The 22,905-nt window shown below is 28.9% G+C and overlaps 2 protein-coding genes across 4 annotated transcripts in view; both read right to left on the bottom strand.

Moving 5' to 3' along the window:
- The window catches only part of LOC107436628 (constitutive coactivator of PPAR-gamma-like protein 1 homolog), a 56,043-nt gene that overhangs the window by 19,364 nt on the left and 13,774 nt on the right, over window positions 1-22,905 (bottom strand). For 2 of the 3 annotated variants that reach the window (XM_087154695.1, XM_087154697.1), the window contains exons 4-8: window positions 22,208-22,429; window positions 18,406-18,539; window positions 14,737-14,869; window positions 4,813-4,910; window positions 22-165 (exon numbers count right to left, since the gene is read on the bottom strand). In XM_087154695.1, the coding sequence (XP_087010821.1) occupies window positions 22-165; window positions 4,813-4,910; window positions 14,737-14,869; window positions 18,406-18,539; window positions 22,208-22,429 (731 nt within the window). The remainder of the gene's footprint in view (window positions 1-21; window positions 166-4,812; window positions 4,911-14,736; window positions 14,870-18,405; window positions 18,540-22,207; window positions 22,430-22,905) is intronic. The other variant, XM_087154696.1, reaches the window with a different exon arrangement.
- Window positions 9,865-13,507, bottom strand: LOC139427117 (uncharacterized). Its single transcript, XM_071187800.2, has 2 exons — window positions 13,429-13,507; window positions 9,865-11,000 (listed from the first exon to the last, which is right to left on the bottom strand). The coding sequence occupies exon 2, from the start codon at window positions 10,979-10,981 to the stop codon at window positions 10,052-10,054; it is 930 nt and encodes a 309-aa protein (XP_071043901.2). The 5' UTR covers window positions 10,982-11,000; window positions 13,429-13,507; the 3' UTR covers window positions 9,865-10,051.

Here is a 22,905-nt window from a genome sequence, read left to right as displayed (position 1 = left end):
TAAAAAAATAACTTTTTTTACCTGAGAAAGAATTTGGAATATATATGGATGCATGAGACCTTTTTGGTGCCTTTCACGAGAAATACGCATTACTTCTATCGAAACTTTAGGCAATGGAGACACATCTGAAGACTTTAGCATCTTCTTCGCTTTTTCCCCTTGTTTCTAAAAAGAGCACATGATCATCCATAACATATTATATTATAACCATTTAGTTCAAAACTGAGCTCTCAACTTTCTTGAATTATAAAAATAGCAAATAGGCCTTGTAAACTTATATGTAAAAATAGTAAAGGCTAATGATTTAATAATAAATAAGGAATAAAATATTGTCAAATTTTTTAAGATAATGAAGCTTTAAGTACAACAATATGCTTATTAATATAATGGAGCATTACATAAAATAATACTTTCAAAATATTTCAAATATACTAGGATTTTAGTTAAATTTCCCTTTCAAAGACAAAAATTTATTTTTAAAATATTACACTAATTAATAAGAACATACTGCATAGGTTTAATAAAAATTCGTTTACATGGTTAACCAAATAAATAAAAAAATGAAGAAAAAATTAAAACATTTAAAAGAGCATTTAATTCCGATTTATTCAATTTGATTGTAGTGAGTATGCCGTCGCTTTTAAGCTGAACTTAGTAGTGTGGCAGCCCATAAGGTATAGTGTGCCCATCTAAGTTTTCTTGACCTTGGGCTCTGGAGTGCAGGAACAGGTATTTCAGTTGGGTGGTCAGCAGAACACGAAAGCCCTAGTGTTTAGTTTTAGTCATGCTTGGTATTCATTTTATTGACCTACTGAAGGGATGAAAGGCTTAGTCAACCTTGCCTGGCCTGAGGACAGAACCCAGGACTTGTGGCATGAGAGCATAATGCCCTACCATTCTAGGATAGTAATAAGACCAAAAAAAGAAAAAAAAGAGAAATCTTTGATCTTAACTCATTCACAAGTTACATTATTTGACTAATCGCTAAAATTATAAGCATAGAATTGGGAATAGTTAATTTAGATGAATTTTTTTTTATATACAGTGTAACGTACCATATCCGGACGTCCCTTTCCCGGAAGGGTCGATTTCCCGGACACTTTTTAGCAATCAAAATAAACAAACATCTCTCCATCTTCCCCTTTCCTTTAAAAAAAAAAAAAAAAAAAAAAAAAAAAAAAAAAAAAAAAGATCTTTTGACACATTTTCTCTTTTTCTAGCTTGCACTGAACCTCTGATTTATGCATCGAACCCATAAATCACCAGAAAGGGGAAGTGAAGATCTACCAAGACCATTGAGTGACCGTCAGTAACGCTCCTCCCTTGGAATGTAGGAAAAAGAGGGAGATTTGTTTTCAAAAGACGGCAACTGAGTCCCCTCCCCCTCTCCTTTCCCATGCAGGTGGCTAGTAAAAGAGGCATTTCCTGGAACCTTTGTATTGAAAGAAGAAATACTGTGGAAAAGGGTAAACGGGGCAAGCGTTAAGGTGGGGGGAGTCAGAACGGAAAATTTGAATAGGTCTAAAAGGATACACGTCCTTGAGAAACAAAACATTCGTTCTTCCCCATACCATGTAATATTAAGGAGGCGGGGAGGAAAAGGGGGTAACATTCTTTCTTTAGCAGATTCTTTCAGTCATAAAAGAAAAAATAAAGAGAACCCGATCAGCGTGACCCGTCTTTATGCTTGATTGATAGCCAATGATTGGAGAGAAAACAATAATTTGTTACTTCCCCACCGTCAACTTAAATGATCTCTTTACACTTATTTTCTTTCACAAATAAGGAGGAAATGAATTTTTCTCCTCCATCTACCCACCTTAATGAATGACGGGAATTTCCCTTTCTTGCTTGAATCATTCTAGTTAAAAATGGCGGATTATTATTTTCATATGTCAATTTTTTTTAGTTTTCTATATTTTAAGCAATAATATTTTTTTCTAATATTTCCTATTTTATTGATTAGATATTCTAATACTAAAACATTATTCCCCTTAAAAATAATGTTTATTTTTTGCTTTTTAGATTTAGATCATTTTAAGCTTTGTTCCAGAATTTCCCCTTCCTGCTTGAATCGTTCTAGTTCAAAATGGCGGATTAATATTTTCGTAACTGTTAAATTTTTTTCGTTTTCCATATTTTCAGCAATAATATTTTTTTCTAATATTTTATATTTGATTGATTAGATATTTTAATGCTAAAATATTATTCCCCTTAAAAATAGTGTTTATTTATTTTTTGCTTCTTAGATTCAGATCGTTTATTAAATCATTTTAAGCTTTGTTTACCTTGGGGTGTATTATACGGAAAAATCTATTATACGGACTTCTGGAAGTCCCACCGATTCCGGATACGCGACTTTACACTGTATATATTTTTGCAAAAACGGCATGGTACATTAAATATTCATGTTTATTTGCAGTTATTCAAATTAGCAAATAGATTCCATAAAACAGAAAATTTTTAACAGGAAAACTGATTTTCTTCCCTTTTCATTTGATACAAATAAAAAATATTTATACACTACCCTAAAAAATGGAAGAGACACTTTAAATTTTTGAAATTTCTCAAGAAACACCAAAAGGATTATTTAACTTTAGAGATGTTTAGCTCACGCAGTTTTTAATACTTAGCAATAAATGTAAAACAAATTACCAAAGGAAACGAGTGTTTTTGAACACTCTATGCCTACAAATCTTGCAATAAGCTGGTAACTTGTATCAATTACTTTAGTTGTTATTTTTATAAAAAATTCATTTTTTTCGCCTTATGTTCTTTTCATTATAACTTTACAGACATTCAATGGAATTAAACAAATTTTTTTAGCAATTTAAGACTAATTGAAAAATTATAGATATAAAATTTAAAAAAAAATTGCTAAAAACTGTGCAAGTTATGAGCATTTAAGCTAACTTTTTCATACTGCGCATGCACTGAAAAAATTTTAAAAAGTTTTTTCATAGTTTTGCAGTGAGTCACATTTGGCAACTAATAAATTTATTTTTATTAGAATATCTTAAAAATTTAAAAAGTTTCAAGAAGTTTTTGTATTTTTCAAAACAAAGCTCAAAACGGTCTGGGGGTTTTCACAAATTTTATTCAGTATCATAAGACAACATTTAATAACAAATGATAATACCTTACAATAATAGTCCGGAAACTAAACTTTGATGGTATAGAGAAAGAAAACATACAAAACAAAACAAACTTTTATGAGGGGTGATCCCTATAATGCCGGTCTCATTTTTAATAAATCTTGTTTATAAGTACAAGATTAAATTTGTGGATAACCTCTTATTGTTTTGAGTTTTCTATTAAAAAGTAAAAAAAAAAAACTAATTAGAAAATTGCTGGAAATTTTTATGATATTCAAATGAAGCTTTTTTCATTAATTGCCAAATACGATTCAAAACAAAATTATGAAAATTTTTTCTGCTCATGCATAGCATAACAGAACTAGCTTAAATACTCATATCATGCGCAGTTTTTTAAAATTTTAAATCAACAATTTTGTAATTAAATCTTAAATTTACCCCCCAAATTTTTTTTTATTCCATTCAATATTTATGAAGTTATAGCAAAAAAACATAAGGCGAAAAAATTAATTTTTTTTTATATAAATGTCCATATCTCCACACGCCGGCCGAAGGTCGAGTGGTTAGCGTGCCCGACTGCGAAGCCAGTGGCTGCAGGTTCAAGTACCGCTCTGGGCATGGAGGTTTCTCTCTGTGTGCTGTTCTCTATTGTGTGATGTGTGAATGTGGCCCATCCTGTAAAACGGGTATCTGTGGCAGTGTAGCGTGGGTAATGTTGCTCGCCTTCGCGACCTAGGTTCACAGGTGCCCACTGGGTAACGCTAAATGAGTAACACTTCCGGCATCTTCCTAGGCAAAGAACATAAAAGTTCAGTGCCTGCCGTTAGAAAAAAAAGAAAAAAATAATATCTCCATACATATTTACTTTAGGTTTTCGAATCTTTAAGCAGTTATTAAAAGTAACTAAAGTAATCAAATCAAGCTTGATTTTCTGGTATAGGGAGTTTAAAAATAGTTCTTTTCTTTCGTAATTTATATTAGGTCTTCAAAACCTCTAAATCTTACTGGTAAGTATGAAAAATTACATAAACTAAACACCTCGAAAATTACAAAATAATCCTTTAGTATTTCTTAAGAAATTTAAATGTTCAAAACTGAAAATATCTCTTCTATTATTGCAGGGTAGTGTAAATAGATATTGGAAAATCAAATTATTAAAAAATTTTTACTTTGTTTTAGCGATGGTTTATAAACGACATTGGTTTAAACCAACCAATCCTGTTTTTTTATGCAACTTTCATTTTCAAATTATTACTACCCAATTACATTTCATTGTAAGGAAACAAGAATTTGATATGGTGCTATCAATTGTTAAGAACAGATGTCTAATTTTTGTAGTCCCCTGAAAAGTTTTTGGTGCATTGTCTACACTGGCCTATAATCCCCACAATCAAACTCATCAAGATTTTAATAGGTAATTGCAGATAATAAGTTTAAAATTATAGTAGATATAGCTACATTATGAGACTACTCTATATATGGAGTTACGCATGTACGCACTTTCTTCTCACAACTAAAGTCTTTAGTATGAGAAAAAATAAAATTGGACATATCTTATAAAATCATTTTGGAAGGTTTATTTTAAAGATTTACCTTTGAAACAAATGAGGACACTTAATTTTTTTACCAAAAATAATTTAATTTTATCAGCTTAAGCAAGAAAGCTAAAGCCTGTAAATAAAGAATAACACTGAATTAGAGATAGATGGTTCCTCACCAATGACAATGTATCCATCCCCGATTCAATATTAGCATTATCCAAAGATTCTACTCTAAATGTACTATCTTGATGATTCGAAACATTTTCCGTGTTACCTGAAAATTAAAAATTAAATAATGAGAAAAAATAATTTAGAAATTGAAAGTAATTTGCCTTATATACAATTTTTACTTCAAAAAGATAGAAATAAGCAAGCATGATGCAATACTTGGAAAGAAAAAAAATAAATTTATGAAGATGAAATTTCCAAGAATGTAACCCTGTCAAACACACTTTATAGGTCTCCTATTAGGTCATCAAGAATGAAATTTTTAGAAAAAAGATAAAGTTGGTTGATTGCTTAGAGATATATGGAACTATTTTAATCATCAAAGTATGCACCTATATTTTCTCGACATCTTTGCTATGTAAGTGATAGGTTGTTCCAGCAAATGGGATAAAACCCTGGCAACGAGAGACACTCAGTTAACCAATCCAGGTTTTTTTTTTCTTTAAGTTTTTTCATCACTTTGTCTAGTCAGTTGGTATATATTCTTATTGTGACCTATAGTCAGGTTTCATAAAAGCCTAAAGGATCACACTGGCACTAGAACAAGCAAATACTAACCATCAGCTTTTTCGGGTGAATATTACACTTGAAGTAAGTTTTGGTGTCGTTCAACAAATACCAAATCTTATCTTCATTCAAAAAACACCAAAAACAACCAACACTAGATCCTAATACTTTATTAATGTTTTATGTGCTACGGTATGCTATAGTTATGTGTAAGAATTTATATTTCATAATAGTGCAAATTTCAATGAGGGATGTATAGTTGGCAATGAGGGACTGTTGCCAGATTTTCATTACCCAGATCGGGGGCAAAAGAATTTCATTACAGTATAGGACCCCAAAACCGGCACTCACGGGACCGACGAAATTCCGTATTTCGGAATTTGCCGAATTTCGGATCTCTTTCGGAAATTCCAATATGGCACCCATATATTACAAAATTCAATTATACTGCTAATTTCAGAAAATTAATTCATTCCAATAAATTTAGTTAAGTTTTGATCGTGGTAGGTGAATTTAAAACTGTCTCATCTTAAGAAATCTCATTAAAATATAATCTATAGAATAGAATTAACAATATATATTTTTTATAAGCTAGCAACAAATAATGATAAAAAAAAACTAGCTATCAATTAACAAAAAAAAAAAAAAAAAAAAAAAAAGAAAAGAAAAACGTGCAGTTAATAACTAATAAAAAAACAAAAGAGTATAATTTACATCAAATAAGAAAAGCAACAAAAGGGATAGAATTCAGTTTGTATCCCAAGTGGTAGCTTCATTATCAAAAGGGTGTGGCTAATTTATGGTCAAACTGGAGAGGGAAATGTGGGAACCAAGGAGTAAGAAGGGGGGGAAAAACAATAGAGCACTTGCACAGCTGTCAAGATTGATTGATCAGTTTCTTCCAACTTGCTTTTCTTTATTTTGTTCATTGAAAATGCAGGTGTTTTTACTTTTCCCTTTCACTTTAGATGTTTTAAACTGCTTTAGAGAAATTTTTTTTTAGAAAGATAAAATAAAGTTACTTACTTCAACAGAATAAAATTTCAAGTAGAAAGAGAATATAACTGATTTTTTTTCTCTTATTAATAAAAATTTCCTTAAAAAAAAAAAAAAAATTAGATCGGATTATGTGCCGAATTTCGGGATGCCGGATTAAGGGTCCCATACTGTACTGGTTTTTCGTCTCATGAATCATTACCGGGTTCCAGGCCAATTTTACTGGGTTACACTACTTTATGTTTGAAGCAGTCTTATTCATATTTACAGCTATATTAAAGCTATTCATAAAAATAATTGTAGTTTTGGAAATCTACGTCTTCTATCAGTTTCAACAAGTACAGAATTTTAATTCAAGGAAACCTCAATAAAGTGGACACCTATAGGACATGTTTGCTAAAGTGAGAAATTAGAAATATGGAGTTGCATAGATATTTATTAAAAGTTGATAAAATCTTAATGAATAAAATTAAAAAATAACTAAAAAAATATGATATATATATGCATTACTTTCATATAAAATTCGCTTTTAGCAAATGAATAAATAAATTATGTTAATATTTGTGTTTGTAGGTTTAGTATTTTATTAAAGTTTAATGGATAACAGTTGGAAAGAAAACAATTTCTTACAAAAAATGCAATAATTACTGTAATGCTATTCATAATTTCGACATTATTGAAGATTATTATTATTTTTTTTTTTTTTTTTGTAAATAATAGCACATAGCAATAAAATCAAATAATTATTTAAAAAAAATTTTTTTTAAGGTAGTTTTAATTTTAAAAATACAAAAACCTTTCTTCTTTTATATAACTCAACAAAACATTTATTTGAAAGCATTTTATTGCATTTTCAGTATAAGTCGATTTACATTTACAATGAAAAGAAACAGGCATGAATAAAAATTGGCTATTGGTAATATTAAACTTAAGTTTTACAAGAAAGCATGTATCTTATTTACCTATTCAATAAATTTAATTTCCAAACAGTTTGGTTAAAGTTTTCTTACTGTTGGTATCACCATTTGAGGTTTTATGTAGTTTTTCTTTCAGTGTAAAAAGCAAATGGGTGATAGATCCACAGAAATTTTTTTTTCATGGAAGCAAATTTGCCCCTTGTTTGTTGCATGATCGAGAAGTTACTTTAGAGGTTTAAAAGTGTTATGATACAGAGATAGAAACGTAACATTAAGGATTGCAAAACAACTATACGGTCTTCTTCAACATCAACATTTCTCAACAATATCTTCTGTTCAACATTGGTTATATGATAAAATTCCTCCCCAAGCATCAAGGAGCTTAAAAGATAGCACAAAACTAAATCTGATTTCATGTAAATTGTGTAGTTATCAAAAGATTAAAAATTAAACCCTGATAGTTAAATAATTTTTCATTCAATATACTGTCAGTTTATAGAAATATTTTTAAAATATTGTACATTTAACAGAAGCTACATTAATAAATGCTATAGACAATTTTAGTAAAAGAAATGGGAAATTAAATATTATCCACTATTAGTTCAAGTCCCCACTTCACAGCAAAAACTTATGTTAATTATTCTACATCTTAACATTCATCCCAAATATCAAAAACTTCTTTTAAAAATTTAGTTAAAAAAACTCTAAGAACAAAAACATTTTCATTTATATATGCGCACAATACCCTTTTGAGATAAGCCCTAAAATACTTAATAATGGTGTCTTAAAGTTAAGCTTAATTCGTAAATTATCGTTCCAATTACGCATAATCACTGGTGAAACAGTATGCATATGCAAAATAACCTAGTCCAGGTCAACATGCATAAAACATGTGTGTATATCAGAAAAAGTATAAAATTGGTTCACGTGTCATAAGGAGATCATTACATTATGTTCAATTCAGGGTTCATACAGAGATCAGAAGAAAAAATCCAAGGAGTCCAAAATATTAAGGACTTGTCATAATTTAAAAAATTTCACTTAAAAGATAGCTAGATTTTTTTGTAATTAAAAAGCAGTTATTATGAAGAAAATAAATAAAAATTCTTATTTTGCACAAGATACTTTTTTCCCACCCTCTCAAATTTAGACTTTGTCAAACTTCACCAAGAAAAATAAATAAAATCAACACCTTCATAAATTTTCCAATTTCAAATATTTTAATAAATCTAGAGTAAGTGTATAAAGAGAAATTAAAGATTTAGATTAGCATAAAAATCTGACCAAACACATGTTTTGAAATCAATCTGAATACATAAGAAAATATATACATTTTGTACAAAAAATTATAAATAAACAAATAACAAATCATTAACAAAGTTTGCTTGTAACATGGAAAATTAATTTTTTTTTATTTATTTCTTCCAACTCTAGCAATTCTATATTTTTTTTCCTTTCAAGTTTTTCTCAAACTATTAGACTTCGTCAGCAAAGTCATGTCGTTCAGTCTCTCTGCTTTCTCAGCAAATTCATCAGCGGATTTTGTGAGTTCATCAATACATCGCTGTAAATATTTCCTCTTTTTGTTTACTTCATTTAAAGAATCCTGGTCATCAAATTTCCTTTTTTTTAAATTTTCAATTTTTTTATTTTCTTCAAGATACTCGTTGTACGTTGCCTTGCCATCATAACAGATTTTCTCAGGTCTTTATTGATGATAACCTTTGTTATATCACCACCCAAACCATTGATTTGATCACAAATAGTTTGCAGAGCGTTATATGAGTTCTCTTTCAAATTTTCCACTTCTATTTTCTTATTTACACTGAAGCCTCTTTCAACAGTTGCTTGTCCATGACTCAACAAAAGAAGCTTTTGGATGCATGGCCAAACTTTCGAATGTTTCTCTTCCAAATAATGAGAAAAAAATTCATCCAACCTCATCTTTTCTTGATCAAAATTTAAAAAATCTGCAATATTTTGACTAACTGTTTCATTGATGAAATCAGAAAAATCATCATGAATTTCATCACAATCATAGATTTTTATAATATTTATATCTGCTAGGCTATGCAGAAGACTTCTCATTTTCGTCAAACACCCTTGTTTATCTTCAGCTAATTTTTTTGGAGTGAGACACAACATGTTTTGAACAATACTAAACTTAGCTGGCGACTTTGATATAATGACAGATACCATCTTTACAAGAGCAGACTTTAAATCTTTACGTAAGGATAAGATTTGGCCATCAGAAATTTTTTTCGCCGAATATAACTCTATTACTTGTTTTTCGGCCACAAAACCAATATCAATTTTTTCAATAGGAATATGGGTTTTGGGATTATCATGCTCTATCTGTAGCAACTTAAGAACAGATACGCCGTTAAAAAGCTTAGGATTCAAAAACCTTTGCATTAATCTAACCAAAAGTTTCTTGAGATCTTCAGCCATAAATGGGATCAAAGGTTTGTCCGACTGATAGGTTTTTAAAAAAGGCTCTACGGTTTTCGCTACACTTAAAAATATGTTCAATTTCACGGGAAATAAAACATCTTTAACATTTTTTCGTATGTTTTGAAATGATTTCGTTGGTGGCTCTTGAAATTTCCCCTTTTCCATGTCTTTCACATAAGTATGTAATGCAGAGAAAATGTCCAATGCTCTTTCACATACTATTATATTCTCAACCCATCTATGGGAAACGAATTTCAAGGGATAAAGAGACCCAGATATTGACGCAAAATCCTCTCTCCTAGCAGGAGAATATTTAAAAAAAGTGATATATATTAAACAAAAACAATTCTATTTCCCAATCTAAAGCTTCAAAACCTTTAAGGAAGGCATTATGTACAACATGTAATGAACATGTCCCTATATTTATCAGTTGTTTGCTGAACTCATTACGAATATGTTCATCCAACAGTCCATGCAATTTCAAATTAACATTTGGTCCATCCATGGATAGCTGCAAGGCATTTTTTAAACTCAATGGTGAAACTGAATTTATAAGATTCGTAAACATGTCATTAGCAGTTGCATGCCCGAGGAAGACCGATGTTAAAAAGCAGGTTTTAATGTGATTACCAAGCCAAAATTTTGCATAAATATCCATTTGCTTCTTTAAATTTTTAGAATTGAGGGTTTCATCAAAAAGAAGGATAAAATTTTCCCCCTCCAAGTCTTTCAGAAGAAGATCCTTGAAATATGGGGCAAGCCCAAAAACAGCTATATACGAAGTTTTCTTTTCACTGCATGAAAAGTCAGCTGCAATGGCACTATCAGGAAACATAAGCTTAAAGACTTGGTCAATGTTAGTATTTGACCTATATGAATGGTGGCACTTCACAGTCCTTAAAACCCAGAGTATCTCGGCATCTAGTGTTTTTGAACTTTGAAAATAACTTTCTAAATTCTTTCCAACTTCATTTGAAGATGAATCCCTTTGCTGGGATGAAGTTGACTCTTTTGGAAAAGAAATTTTCTTTGTAAGTTGTAGTGCCCTCAATGACTCTAAATGGCTTTTGTAACCCATGTGTGACTTCAGAGCAGATTCCCCCATGCTGGCAATTGAAAAAGTCTTATTACAAGACCTGCATCTGGCTGAGTGCTTATCCTGTCCATCAGCTAAGAGCCATTTCTTGTACTTTTCATCTTCTAACCATTTAGTGTTGAAAACACATCTGCCACGTGGAGCCATTATCACAGAGACAATACTCCTAAAAAACAAACAAAACCATTAATTTCTAAACACTACCAGTCACTTTTTAAATGGTAGAAAGTAAAAAATCATTTAATATTTATAAATTTTTTATGAACAATGGAAATTACCCCCCTAAATATTTGTGTTACAAAGATTAGATACCTTACAAATCTTGTTAATTATTTATCCTAAAAATTAATAAACACCGATCAACTATTTAATATTTCAGTACTTAAAAAGAAAAAGAAAAAACTCATTGGAAACGGAATGAATGTTTAAGGTAATTTATATTTGTTTCCATTGTTTTCCTATTTGCTTACTTCATAATTTGCTTACTTCATTTTATTTCATAAACAAAGTCTAAATTAATGATCACAAAACAATTTTAATTGTAGTTATACTAAAACACCAAACCGTTCAACAAACACCACGAACTTAAAAGATTATTTTATTTCCATTGTATCCTAAACCAATCAACTACGAACCTTTAAGGGTACAGGGCACCTTAAAAACCAACTTTCAGAGTTCTTATGCTACATTTATGAAACTCACAGAATTTACTTATAATATCTTTAAAAAGCTGTACACAAAATTTCAAGTAATTTGATTAATAATTTTTATTGTTATTGAACTTTAATAGAATTATAATTTTAATAGTTTTTGAACTTTTAAAATAGCATAAAATCCGATAAAGTCAAAACACTCCAGGCGGCTTAAAATTCACCGCAGAATCATATTTTTTTTTATATGACTCCTTTTTGATTTCCAACTAAAAGTTAGCACCATTCAGTGGCTAATTATATTGCTCTAGCTCAAAAATCACATTTTTTATGTATTTCATGAAAATTTTTAAAAATCTTAAAACTTTTTTACTATAAACAAATTGATCAACACTAATTTTCTTGTATTTTGAATAATATAAAGCTCTTTTAGCTTTTAGCTCAAAACGAAACTAAAAAAATCGGCTGCTTCAAGCTACCGACTTCTGTTTTCTGAATGTAAACAAAGGGGCATAGCCTAATTAAAATCCGCATAACTCAGTAAAAAAATGGTTGATTTCCAAACATTTTTTGTTTGTTTGCTTGCTTATAACGTTTTTTTTTTTGAATTAATAAAAATCTCAAAATCGAAATTTTGGTCACTTTTTTTCAAATTTGAAGGTCCTCTGTACCCTTAAATTCGGAAAATTGTAAAAATGAACACTGGATAGGTAAACGGACCAATAACCATTACTATTTTTTTAACAAAAAAAAAAAATTATTTACTGAAAAATTATTTTATCTAGGTGTACATGCCATTCGAGAGCAAAACAAAATTAACAAAAATAATAAGTTTAAAGTAAGTAAAAGCTATACTATATTTAACAAACGAAATATTTAAAAAATAAATAAAACGTTAAAAATGTATCACATACGTAACACGTTAGATAGAAAAAAATACTAAGCTGATCGGGAGGGGGGGTAATTATATAAAATTTATCAATAAATTGAAAAATAAAATTTATAATTATTCCAGATAACAAAGATAAACTAACAGAGAATAAATAGAATAGTGCCTTTTTATGTTTCTTCCTCCCAACAAATAATTGTTTTATTAAGATTATCAAATCTATTTTCAATTTAAAACTATTATTAAATCTATTAAAAACAAAAAGAAAATATATCGAACGATTAAAGTAAATCTACATGAAGCAGTTAACGAAGAAAAAAAAGGGGGAATAAAAAAAAGATGAAGAGCGAAGCGTGGAACGAAAAAAAATTTCATACCTTAATGACCTAAGATCCCAAAAATGTAAAGAATTGAAAGAAAAAAAAAGGGGGGGGGAAACGGATTAATATAGATTTCTGTTCTGCGGCTTCTAATTTCCCTCCACTTATTGAAGTCATAAAACAAAATTGCGAGCATGAGTATAAAACAGACCAAACGATTATATCACAAAAAATAAACTTTTATTTAATCTAAGTGTTCAACAAATCAAACACAAATAATAAGTAATTAAAAGTTATATTTAACAAACGAAAGAATATTTGAAAATTTGACAGAACATACCAAACGTGTATCAAACTCAACGCGTTCAATAGAAAAGGATAAGATTTATGTCTTACTTTAAAAATAAATAAATAAATATAAAATAATAAATTAAAAAAAAAAAAAAAAAGACATTTTAACAAGTATTACGAGTTGAAAAAGATAAATATAATACATTTATTCTACTAAAAAAGAATAACTTAACAAACATTTTTAAAAAACTCAAAAATTTTAACAAAAAAAAAAAAAAAACCTGAATTTAAAAAAAAATTAACATCTTAATCAATTAGTTTGTTGTTTATTTCTGAAACACTTGCTAATTAAACTTTATTAGCGAAATTTATTAAATTATCTTGGAGACGAAACTTCGTCCATGTGCTACTTAAGGCTTGTAAAATAGAGAAAAATGTACTTACCAGTAACACGCAAAACTTTCGTCCCACTTCCGTTGAACAGACCGACTTTCGTTGCTATGTCACTCACTCTCTCTGCAACTTGTTTTTGAAAATCTTGTTGATCGCATTTCTATTGGTGCACAGTCGATCAATCTAAGCCAATCACTGCAATGCTCATAGAGATGAATGAGGCGCCTGAAATACTACCCTTCACCAGCAACAGGAAGTAATTCCCCTCCCTCCCCATAATAATTCACGTGTCTAAAAGCTTGGGTAGGGTTGAATCTTATCGCAATAATCTAAGGAGTTTCTAAGGACTAGTTTGGAAATCTAAGTAGTTCCAAGTACTATTTGGGGACTTTTTTATTTCCAAGGAGTTTCTAAGGAGTATAAGGAGTCTGTGCGCACCCTGTCAATTGCTATGCAGAGGAGCAAGGTAAAGAGCAAAAAGGCTGATGGACACCACAAAAACTCCAAATAGACATGCTTTTTTGAAAGGAAGAAATATTGGAATGATAGAATATGGGTGATCTTATATTGAATTGTCTTAACTCTGAATAAACTATAGAGTGTGGTTACAAGATAATGGCAGAGTTCCTGACCAACGACTTCCCGAAATTTAAAATATCGAGTGCATGCAGCAACAGTTCTCTTTCCCTAGTCTTAATCCTACTAAGCATGAATGGGATATGCTCGGGAGATAAATAGCATCTCTTCTACACCTGCCAAATTCTGTTCCAGAACTCTATGTAGTGCTTGGAACTCTTGGAGACCACAACTCAGCTACACTCTCATAGCACTTATGGGCAACCATTGTACAGCCTATGTGTCTACTAGAAGTGACCATATACTTTATGAAACTGCTCCCCAAAAAATAGCTTTTTATGAATTTTCCGCACTTAAGTATTATTAACAATGAGTTTACACCATTTTCTTAAATTAGTCATTGATAATCTTTTGTATTGTTTTCTTATGGTATAATATTTAGATATAACATCTTCCACCATTTTGACTTAAATTTCTTTAAATAATCACACGAACATGAATTATTTTTAACTTTTGGACACTAGAGTATATTTTACTACTATTTGTATGTAACTTAATTTCTACAACTTCAGAAAATAACTAGAAAAAACTACCTGATAAATTTTATTGTTTACTTATGGTATAATATTTAGATATAACATCTTCCACCATTTTGACTTAAATTTCTTTAAATAATCACATGAACATGAATTATTCTTAACTTTTGGACACTAGAGTATATTTTACTATTATTTGTATGTAACTTAATTTCTACAACTTCAGAAAATAACTAGAAAAAACTACCTGATAAATTGAAGTTTCTAGTGAAGTTTGCTGTGATGTCACAGTTTGAGTCCTCTTGATTGGCAAGCAATTGATAAAAAGCTCCATGTTTTGCTTTACCTAGAACTTGGCGTATTGACTGAAGACTTGAGAGCTAAAATGCAATAATAACATGTGCATAAGTAACGAACAAAATCATAAAAAAACATTAATATTTCAAGGTAATTTTAAGACATAGAACCTGATTTCAGTAATACTGTGTATCATTGAAAATCTGGGAAGGTCCAGAACTCGGAAAATTTTGGATTTTAAATATTTTACCTAAGCCAGTGGGGATGTAAAAGTTATGGACTCAAAACTATTATTAAAAAAACGTACTTGATTTATAGTAAACTCAAAAAATTTTTTTTGCTCATTTTTCTTTGGCAGTTACTTAATGAATTTCCCCATGGTTTCAAAAATCTAAGCTTTTTAAAATATTACAACAAGCAAATTTGGAGTCTCATTTTTTGTAAAAAAAATATATGCTCAATGGGTGATAACATTGTAATTTTTCACATTCTTGTAGTTTATTTTTCAATATTTATAGAATGCATTTCTACTATGTTTTTAAAATCTTGATATTTTCATAGACAACTATTATTAAAGCATGTAAATTTTGCATTGCACATTCAAGTAATTGCTTTTTGACACGCTCAATTTAAGCATACATTTCAGTATTTTTTTTTCCAGCAGTTATACAATATTTTAATACACTATTACAAAAGCTGAATTTAGAATTCTACCTTTGAGCAATTACTTTTTAAAGTGGCACTTCATTCGCGATTATTTCATCAGAATAAGACCACAGGTTCACATGATAGTATAGATGATTTTTTTACAGTAAATGCTATAAGGATTTATAAAAATTTCAATGTTTTTAACAGTACAATATTAAAACAAGGGCATCATAACTTTTGAAAAACATAGCTATCTTTCATCTTTACCTCGACACATATTTAACCATTAAAAAACCATCATTAAAATATTTGGTCTCAAATTTCTAAGCTGGCCAACATTTTAATCCAAATTTATCAAGCTTACTTAAATGGAATGAATTTGCAAAATATTTAACTGGGCAACAGCTGCTAATTGATTGTTCTAAGCTTTTCCTGGGGGTTACACAAAATAAAGGGGTTTTTCACAAAATTTTACCATTTTTTAGAAGGAAATGCAAATTTACCATCTATAGGATAGTTTACAAGAAATTTGAAATAAAATATGCACACATTTCTTGGAGTTTGGCAAGTAAAAGTAAACTGGAGGCATACCTTTTTACAGAAAATGAACTTGTACAAAGTTGATCTAGTCGGGCATCTGCACCAAAATATAAATATCAATGAACGAGAAAGAGTGGGCTATTTTTAAAGTAGAACACTCAAATCTCTATAGTGATAATTATGCTTGATTAGGTTATTCAAGGTATAGCATTATTTTATGCTCTTATTATGTAAACTAATGAAAAAATTTTTGAATACTCTTGAAGAGCTCAAAAAGTTGGGAAAAGAAAGAAAGCTGGAATACTTATATTGGGAATTAGCACCTCTTAAAGCCAATTAGCGGCTTTTATTTAATGTTAGAATGCTTAGGTAACTCTCGCTAAAAATGTATGTTGTAAAAAGGGATTGTCGTTAAAATCATAAACATGGGAGACAAATTTGTCACCTTGAAATATTTTTGGAATACAAAATAGCTATGAAAAGGAATTTTTTTGCAACGATTTTGCATGCATTTAAAAAAGAATTATTGTACTAATTTTTTTATTCTACACATGGTATGGAATTCATATTGTGTGGTATTAAAATGGAATAACAGAGAGTGCATATACAAATTTTTTTAATTTAAACAGCAAAATTTCAAATTTACATGTTATGCTGTGCTTTGGATTCATGATACTGTTCATTAATAAAATTACATATTTTGTTCTTTTAGAATTGAGTTTATTTAAAATTTTATAATTTCTAGATAATTAATTTTTAATGTAATATTTTGTCAGTTCTTACTCTTTTCCTCAGTTATTTATATATTTGGTCTCAGCATACTAATCTCTATGTTGACTCTATTTACTAATATTATTTTAGCTTTTTTACACTAAATTTTAATAAATAATAATCTTCAATCTTTATGGCTAATGAACCTAATTAGTTTTAGAATGTTATAAATGGCAATTAATAACTTTTGATGTGTACAATAACATGAATTATGTAATTGAAAAGTTCAATTTTGTCTACCATAATAAGTTTTGAGACCACAAAATGAATACCTAAGTGGTGCTAATGGACCACTGAATTTTCATTGTTGGTGTGAGCCCTAGTCATAACACTATTTCACAACAAAGCTGCAATAAAAATACATGAATATATAACTATAATTTAAAACTATTAGTAGTAAAAATGGCACTACCAATTAACACATAATTAAATATGCAGTGTGAGAAAAAAAATTGTGAATAACTTTTGATCTAATAACCAGATCTTATTGGTTCGAAGGGCTGATCTTAAATATGCTTAGTTAGTGCAGACAATATTTTAAGTTATGAAGTCAGACACAAAAACATAGTATTTTTTAAATGAACATACCTTTATGACAAATTTGAATTTCTGACCGCAAAAGTAAAGGAGGTAGCCATAAACTGGGAAATATGGTCTCAATATCTTGGTCAGGAAAGTAGCTGAAAGTTTGGACCGCTTAATGTTAATTTCCAGAAATTTTTGAGCGAATTGAAAAATTTCTGAACACAAATATAATTCCACACAAAAAATCATTTATAATAATTATTTATTATTATTTAGTTCAATCATAGTTGAAAAATTTCTGAATTGTAAGGTACACAAATTTTTGCATCATTTTTAAGAATGTAATTTAATAAAGAAACATCAAATTTGAATGTAATTGGTTTTTGAGAAATTGATTTTAAAGTTATCATTTTTTTAAAATTTGATTCCTTAAAAACCATTTGGTCCACTTTCATTTAAATTTTGTATTTTGCCATTTAAAATTACATTCTTAAAAATGAAACAAAAATTTGGATAACTTATAATTATTCGAAAACATTAAGATTTTTATTAAATAAATAAAAAAAAATATTGAAAATTATTTTTTGATTTATAGTTAGATAAACGAATTTTATAATTATGTAAAAAAAGTGAAATCAACATTAAGGGGCCAAAATTATGACTACACTCTATATTTTGGAGGTCAGAAATCCAAATTTGTCAAGAAAAAGGTAAGTTTATTTAGAGAAAATATGTTTTTGAGTCGAACTTTATAACTTAAAATACTGACTGCACTAACTTTTTAGCATATTTAAGGTCACTTCCTTGAACCATTAGGACTGAGTCTTAATAAGGGCAGATCTGATCATTAGATCGAAAGTCATACAGGGTGGGGTTTTGTTTTGTGTACTGTATATAGGGATAGCATGAGATAAAATACAGTGCTTCATGTCACTAAGATTAAAAAAAAAAAAGAACTTTATTCATATGGTAAGTAAATTTGTTCATTAAATTGTTTTCAAATTCATTAAAAATCAAGGCAATGTTAAAAAAAAAAAAAAAAAAAATTTTTTTTTTTTTACACAAGCTTAAAAACAATGCAGTTTAAAACAAACATAGATTTATATTGAATATCAATATCAAGAAGGATAATTACTTCATTTTCATCAGTCTCTGAGGCAAACTTGGATCTACAAGAAATGTCATCATCTTTCATTTGCAAATTATTTGAATATTGATCTTCTAATGAAGAATTTTTTCCGCATTCTGAATCATGTAAAGGTGAAGAAGCTGTAAAGCATTTATCTTTCAGGTAAGTTCATAGTAATCATTTATCATTCAGGCAAGTTCTTATATATTGTGCACTAAGTAATAAAAATTGAAGTGGATTTAAAGAAAAAAAAAAAACATTGTAAAAGAGAACCAGAATTTAAAAAGTAAATCTCAAAAATAACTTTTAAAGAAATTTTATAGGATAGCTGAATGAGTTTTTCTTTTTCCAGTAAATTAGAGAATTCTCTAAACTTACACCCCATAAAAAAGATTTTTATATAATCGTTTTATAGGTAGGTACATATTGTGTCTATTAAGTTTCAGATGTTAAAATATATTTTTTGTGTTTACAAGGTTTAATTGAATTTTAAAACAAGCTGCTGACATTTAATCCAAAATGATTTTTTCTTAAAGCATGGCTTCAAATTTATCATGCACACAGCCTTTTAGCAATATTTTTTTAATTGAAAAAGGATATTTAAGGAAATATTAATAAAACTATTGCTAAGCACACAATCTTTTTGAATTAACAATAGAGCTGTAAATGTATGCTTGCAAATTTACTATTTAACTTTTTGTTTACATTATCAAATTGAAATTCAGTCATTACAATAATGTTTTCACAAACTACCAGTTTAAAAACAATGCTCTAATGCAGCAATTCCCAATTTTTTATAATCATGGAACTCTAAATAATCTATCTCCTTTTGACAAACCCTTGACTTTATAAATGAAGTTGATTAGCAATTGTAAATATATTAATTAATAAGCTTATAATTATTTTGAAAATATCTAATATCAAGAATGAAATGTTTCATTGCCTTTCCATAATGGTCTTAAAATTAAGTTTAATGTCCAGCAACAGTTGAATTTGCATTTTTGGGCTGCATCTAGTCTTCTAAATTTTTTTTGGTGCTTGTTTATGTGTCACAGGTCTAGAAGAGACATTTTGCATAAACAGGGTATCTGTTACATTTTAGATTTTCAAATTCATGACTTTCCATGACTTAACGAAGTTACTATTTTCTCTGACAAAATACAATAAATTTAAAAAAGCATTATTATAACATTCATTGAAATGATAGGTATAACCAAAAACTGTCATACTCTGCATTTTCATATTTATAGATTTTAAATTTAAAAAACAGTGTAAAGAAAGAGTTGAAGCAATGAAATAGCTGAAAAAAATACAAAAGCAAATAATTGTTTTTCCTTTTTTCAGCAGAATTACATCCTGAAGATACTTTTCTTGTTCTTCGGAGAAGAAAGAAATATGCCTGATTTTTCTGTTCTCATTTCAGAATAATTCTTAAAGAACACGATAAAAACAATTTCTATCTTAATCAAATATGACTGTGAGTGGGGATTTTGTTACAAATTCAGATATTCGGAACACCATAAAATTCGGGGGAGGAAGGTAAGTTCCATTTTAAAAATTAGATTTTTCGGCAACCTAAATCCATGACTTTTCATGATTATTTTAAAAAACACTTGAAATCATGACATTTTATGACAAATTTTGTTCTATTCCAAAATCCATGACTTTCCAGGTGCATGGATACCCTGCAGAAATATAACAGGAAATATAGAAATTATTTTGAGAAATTATAGAAATGTGTAAGGAAAATATTTTAAATTATAGATCTAATTTTCTTATAACAATAATCAATTTTTTTATAATACAGTACAGAACCCGTTATCCGGAAATCAGAAAACCAAAAAACCGGAACGAAATACGACAAATTTTCCCGCTACTTTTTAAAAAAAAAAATTTTTTCCTCATAAGATTTTAGGATTTTTCGTTCTTTTTTTAAAGATGTTTACCTTACCATCACTTTGGTAATAATCATTAGTGTATTACTTCATCGTTTTTTCTTCTTTTTAAAATTATTTCCAATTTTTTTTTTGTTGGGTTTAACAATAAAAAAAACGGCTTTTTGCAGCGATTCAGAAAACCGGAAAAATCAGTTATCCGGAATAGCGATGGTCCCGATCGTTCCGGATAATCGGTTCCCTACTGTACACGTACTATTTTAATACATAGATATTATTAAAAACTAATACAGTAGGGAACCGTTTATCCGGAACGATCGGGATCATCGCTATTCCGGATAACTGATTTTTGCGGTTTTCTGAATCGCTACAAAAAGCCGTTTTTTTTATTGTTAAACCCAACTGAAAAAAAAAAATATTTGGAAATAATCTTAAAAAGAAGAAAAAACGATGAAGTAATACACTAATTATTATTTCCAAAATGATGGTATGATAAACATCTTTTAAAAAAAAAAAAAAATCCTAAAATCTTATGAGGGAAAATTTTTTTTTTTAAAAATGGCGGAAAATTTACCGAATTTCGTTCTGGTTTCTTGGTTTTCTGGTTTCCGGATAACGGGTGTTCTGTACTGTATTATGCAAAAACCATTTTCACACAAAACTTTAACTAAAAATGAAAGTTTGCAAAGATAATTAAAGTATTTTAAACTTCAAAAAAAGTCAGATTTTGAAAGAAAAAATTTTTTTTTAAACATAAATGACAATTTAAAACTTCATGATATTAAAAACCCTATAGCAATAATTTCAAAATAAAAGGTATTTTTAAAGTAGTGAAATTTATGGAAATAACAGCGGAAAAGTATTGACAAAACCATGTATATTTACGATCACATCCTGCAAACTGGAAACCATGAAAACGAAGTTAAGCAAATGTACGTTCTGAGATTCGCATGTTGTAATAAATATAACATCAGGATTTTAAATAAAAAAAACATTAAAAAATCAATAGCGATAAATGCCAAAAAAGCATTCAAAACATCTCATCACATACTGAATACTAAGATGTGCTATTCTAATTTCTGTTGTTATAAAAATATCATGTGGAAAATATCAGGATTTTAAAATATAATGTTAAAATCAACAGCAATAACTGACGAAAAATTATCATAATTTCACATAAATTCAACCATAATCAGGTGCTTCAAAAATAGGCAAAACAAATTAATTATTTGAGTTTGCCTATCCTAGTAACATTGCATGAAGAAAAAAAAGGATTTTAAAAAACTTTTTGAATATTCATAGCAATGACTGACGATAAAAACGACCAAAACAATGCAAGGATTTACATGGTATAGGTGCAATTCAGACGTGTCAAAAGATGATGATTCAAATGCTGGATTCGAATTTCGAGTATCATAATATCAGGGTGTTAAAAACCATAAGAAAATTCAATGGCAATAACTGCCAAAAAAAAGGTATATGGATTTACGGTTTAAAGGTATATGGATATGGAATCAAGCACATTAGAGTGATTAGTCAATGCAAAATTTTCATGCAGTAATATGCTAAAAATATTAATATGATCTAATTATAGCTAATTAAAAAAAGGAAAACAATATACTACATTATTTAGACATTTGTTTTGTTACAAATCAATATTTGTAACAAAATAGTCTCCCATTAAAACAGAAGTTGGAAAAAAAATGAGCACATTAATGGAACCACTGACATAACAATTCTGGGAGGAATTTTATGTTAGTGGTTTAAGTGATGAACATCAAACTTGAGAAAATTGTGAGTATGAAGGTCAGGGGAAAATAGGAAAATTTGCAAATGAATTGGAGGTGGGATGAAAATACAGGATGTAAAGGAACTTTTCACAATTTATAGGAAATATAGGAGCACAACGAGACCTGAAGGCAGCCAGACTGGATGTGAAAAATCACGCATGTGTATTCGGAGATGTGAACAAGAACCTGATTGGAGAGTTTTTCGCATGTGGTGGATACACTTACATTTCATGCCCACAACAGATCCTGGAGTGGGAAGCAAAGGGGATTTGCCTATTTTTCCTCCTTTTAAACTAGAGTTACTGGTAGCATCTTGATTATCTGTGTCTGAACACTTTAAATTACCTGTATAAAAGAGTAATAAATGTCAAAAATAAATAAATAATAAATAAATAAAAAGACAAGTAATTATACAATAAAAAAATCAAATAAAGAAATAAATGTTTGCATGTTTTTTGACAATGAATGCAACACATGTTTTTGAAAATATATTCAAAATTTTTATGGCATTTATTAATATTAAACAAATTGAATTATTTAGGTATAGTTTATGCCTTGAATACATTAATTAATACATAAGAATTTTTACAGTTGTAGTAACTGAAATGCCTTAACACATTAACAGCCCCGAGATTGAGAGAACATGAAAAACATGCAAGGAGTTGGATCCTACTTCTCGTGCCTCTCATGTTAACCCATGACGAATCATATGGCTGCAGATTTCTTACTCATTGAGCATATAATATTTTAATTAATTTTATTCATAGAATTGTATTTTACAGAACCTATTTACCAAATTTTAAAAGTTTTTACTTAATTTA

This window comes from Parasteatoda tepidariorum, chromosome 11 (assembly GCF_982258835.1).
Source record: "Parasteatoda tepidariorum strain Cologne lab strain chromosome 11, Ptep-v5.0, whole genome shotgun sequence".
In the NCBI taxonomy this organism is placed as follows: Eukaryota; Metazoa; Arthropoda; class Arachnida; order Araneae; family Theridiidae; genus Parasteatoda; species Parasteatoda tepidariorum.
Note: the sequence above shows the minus strand (reverse complement) of the source record. Positions and strands in the feature narration are given on the sequence as shown.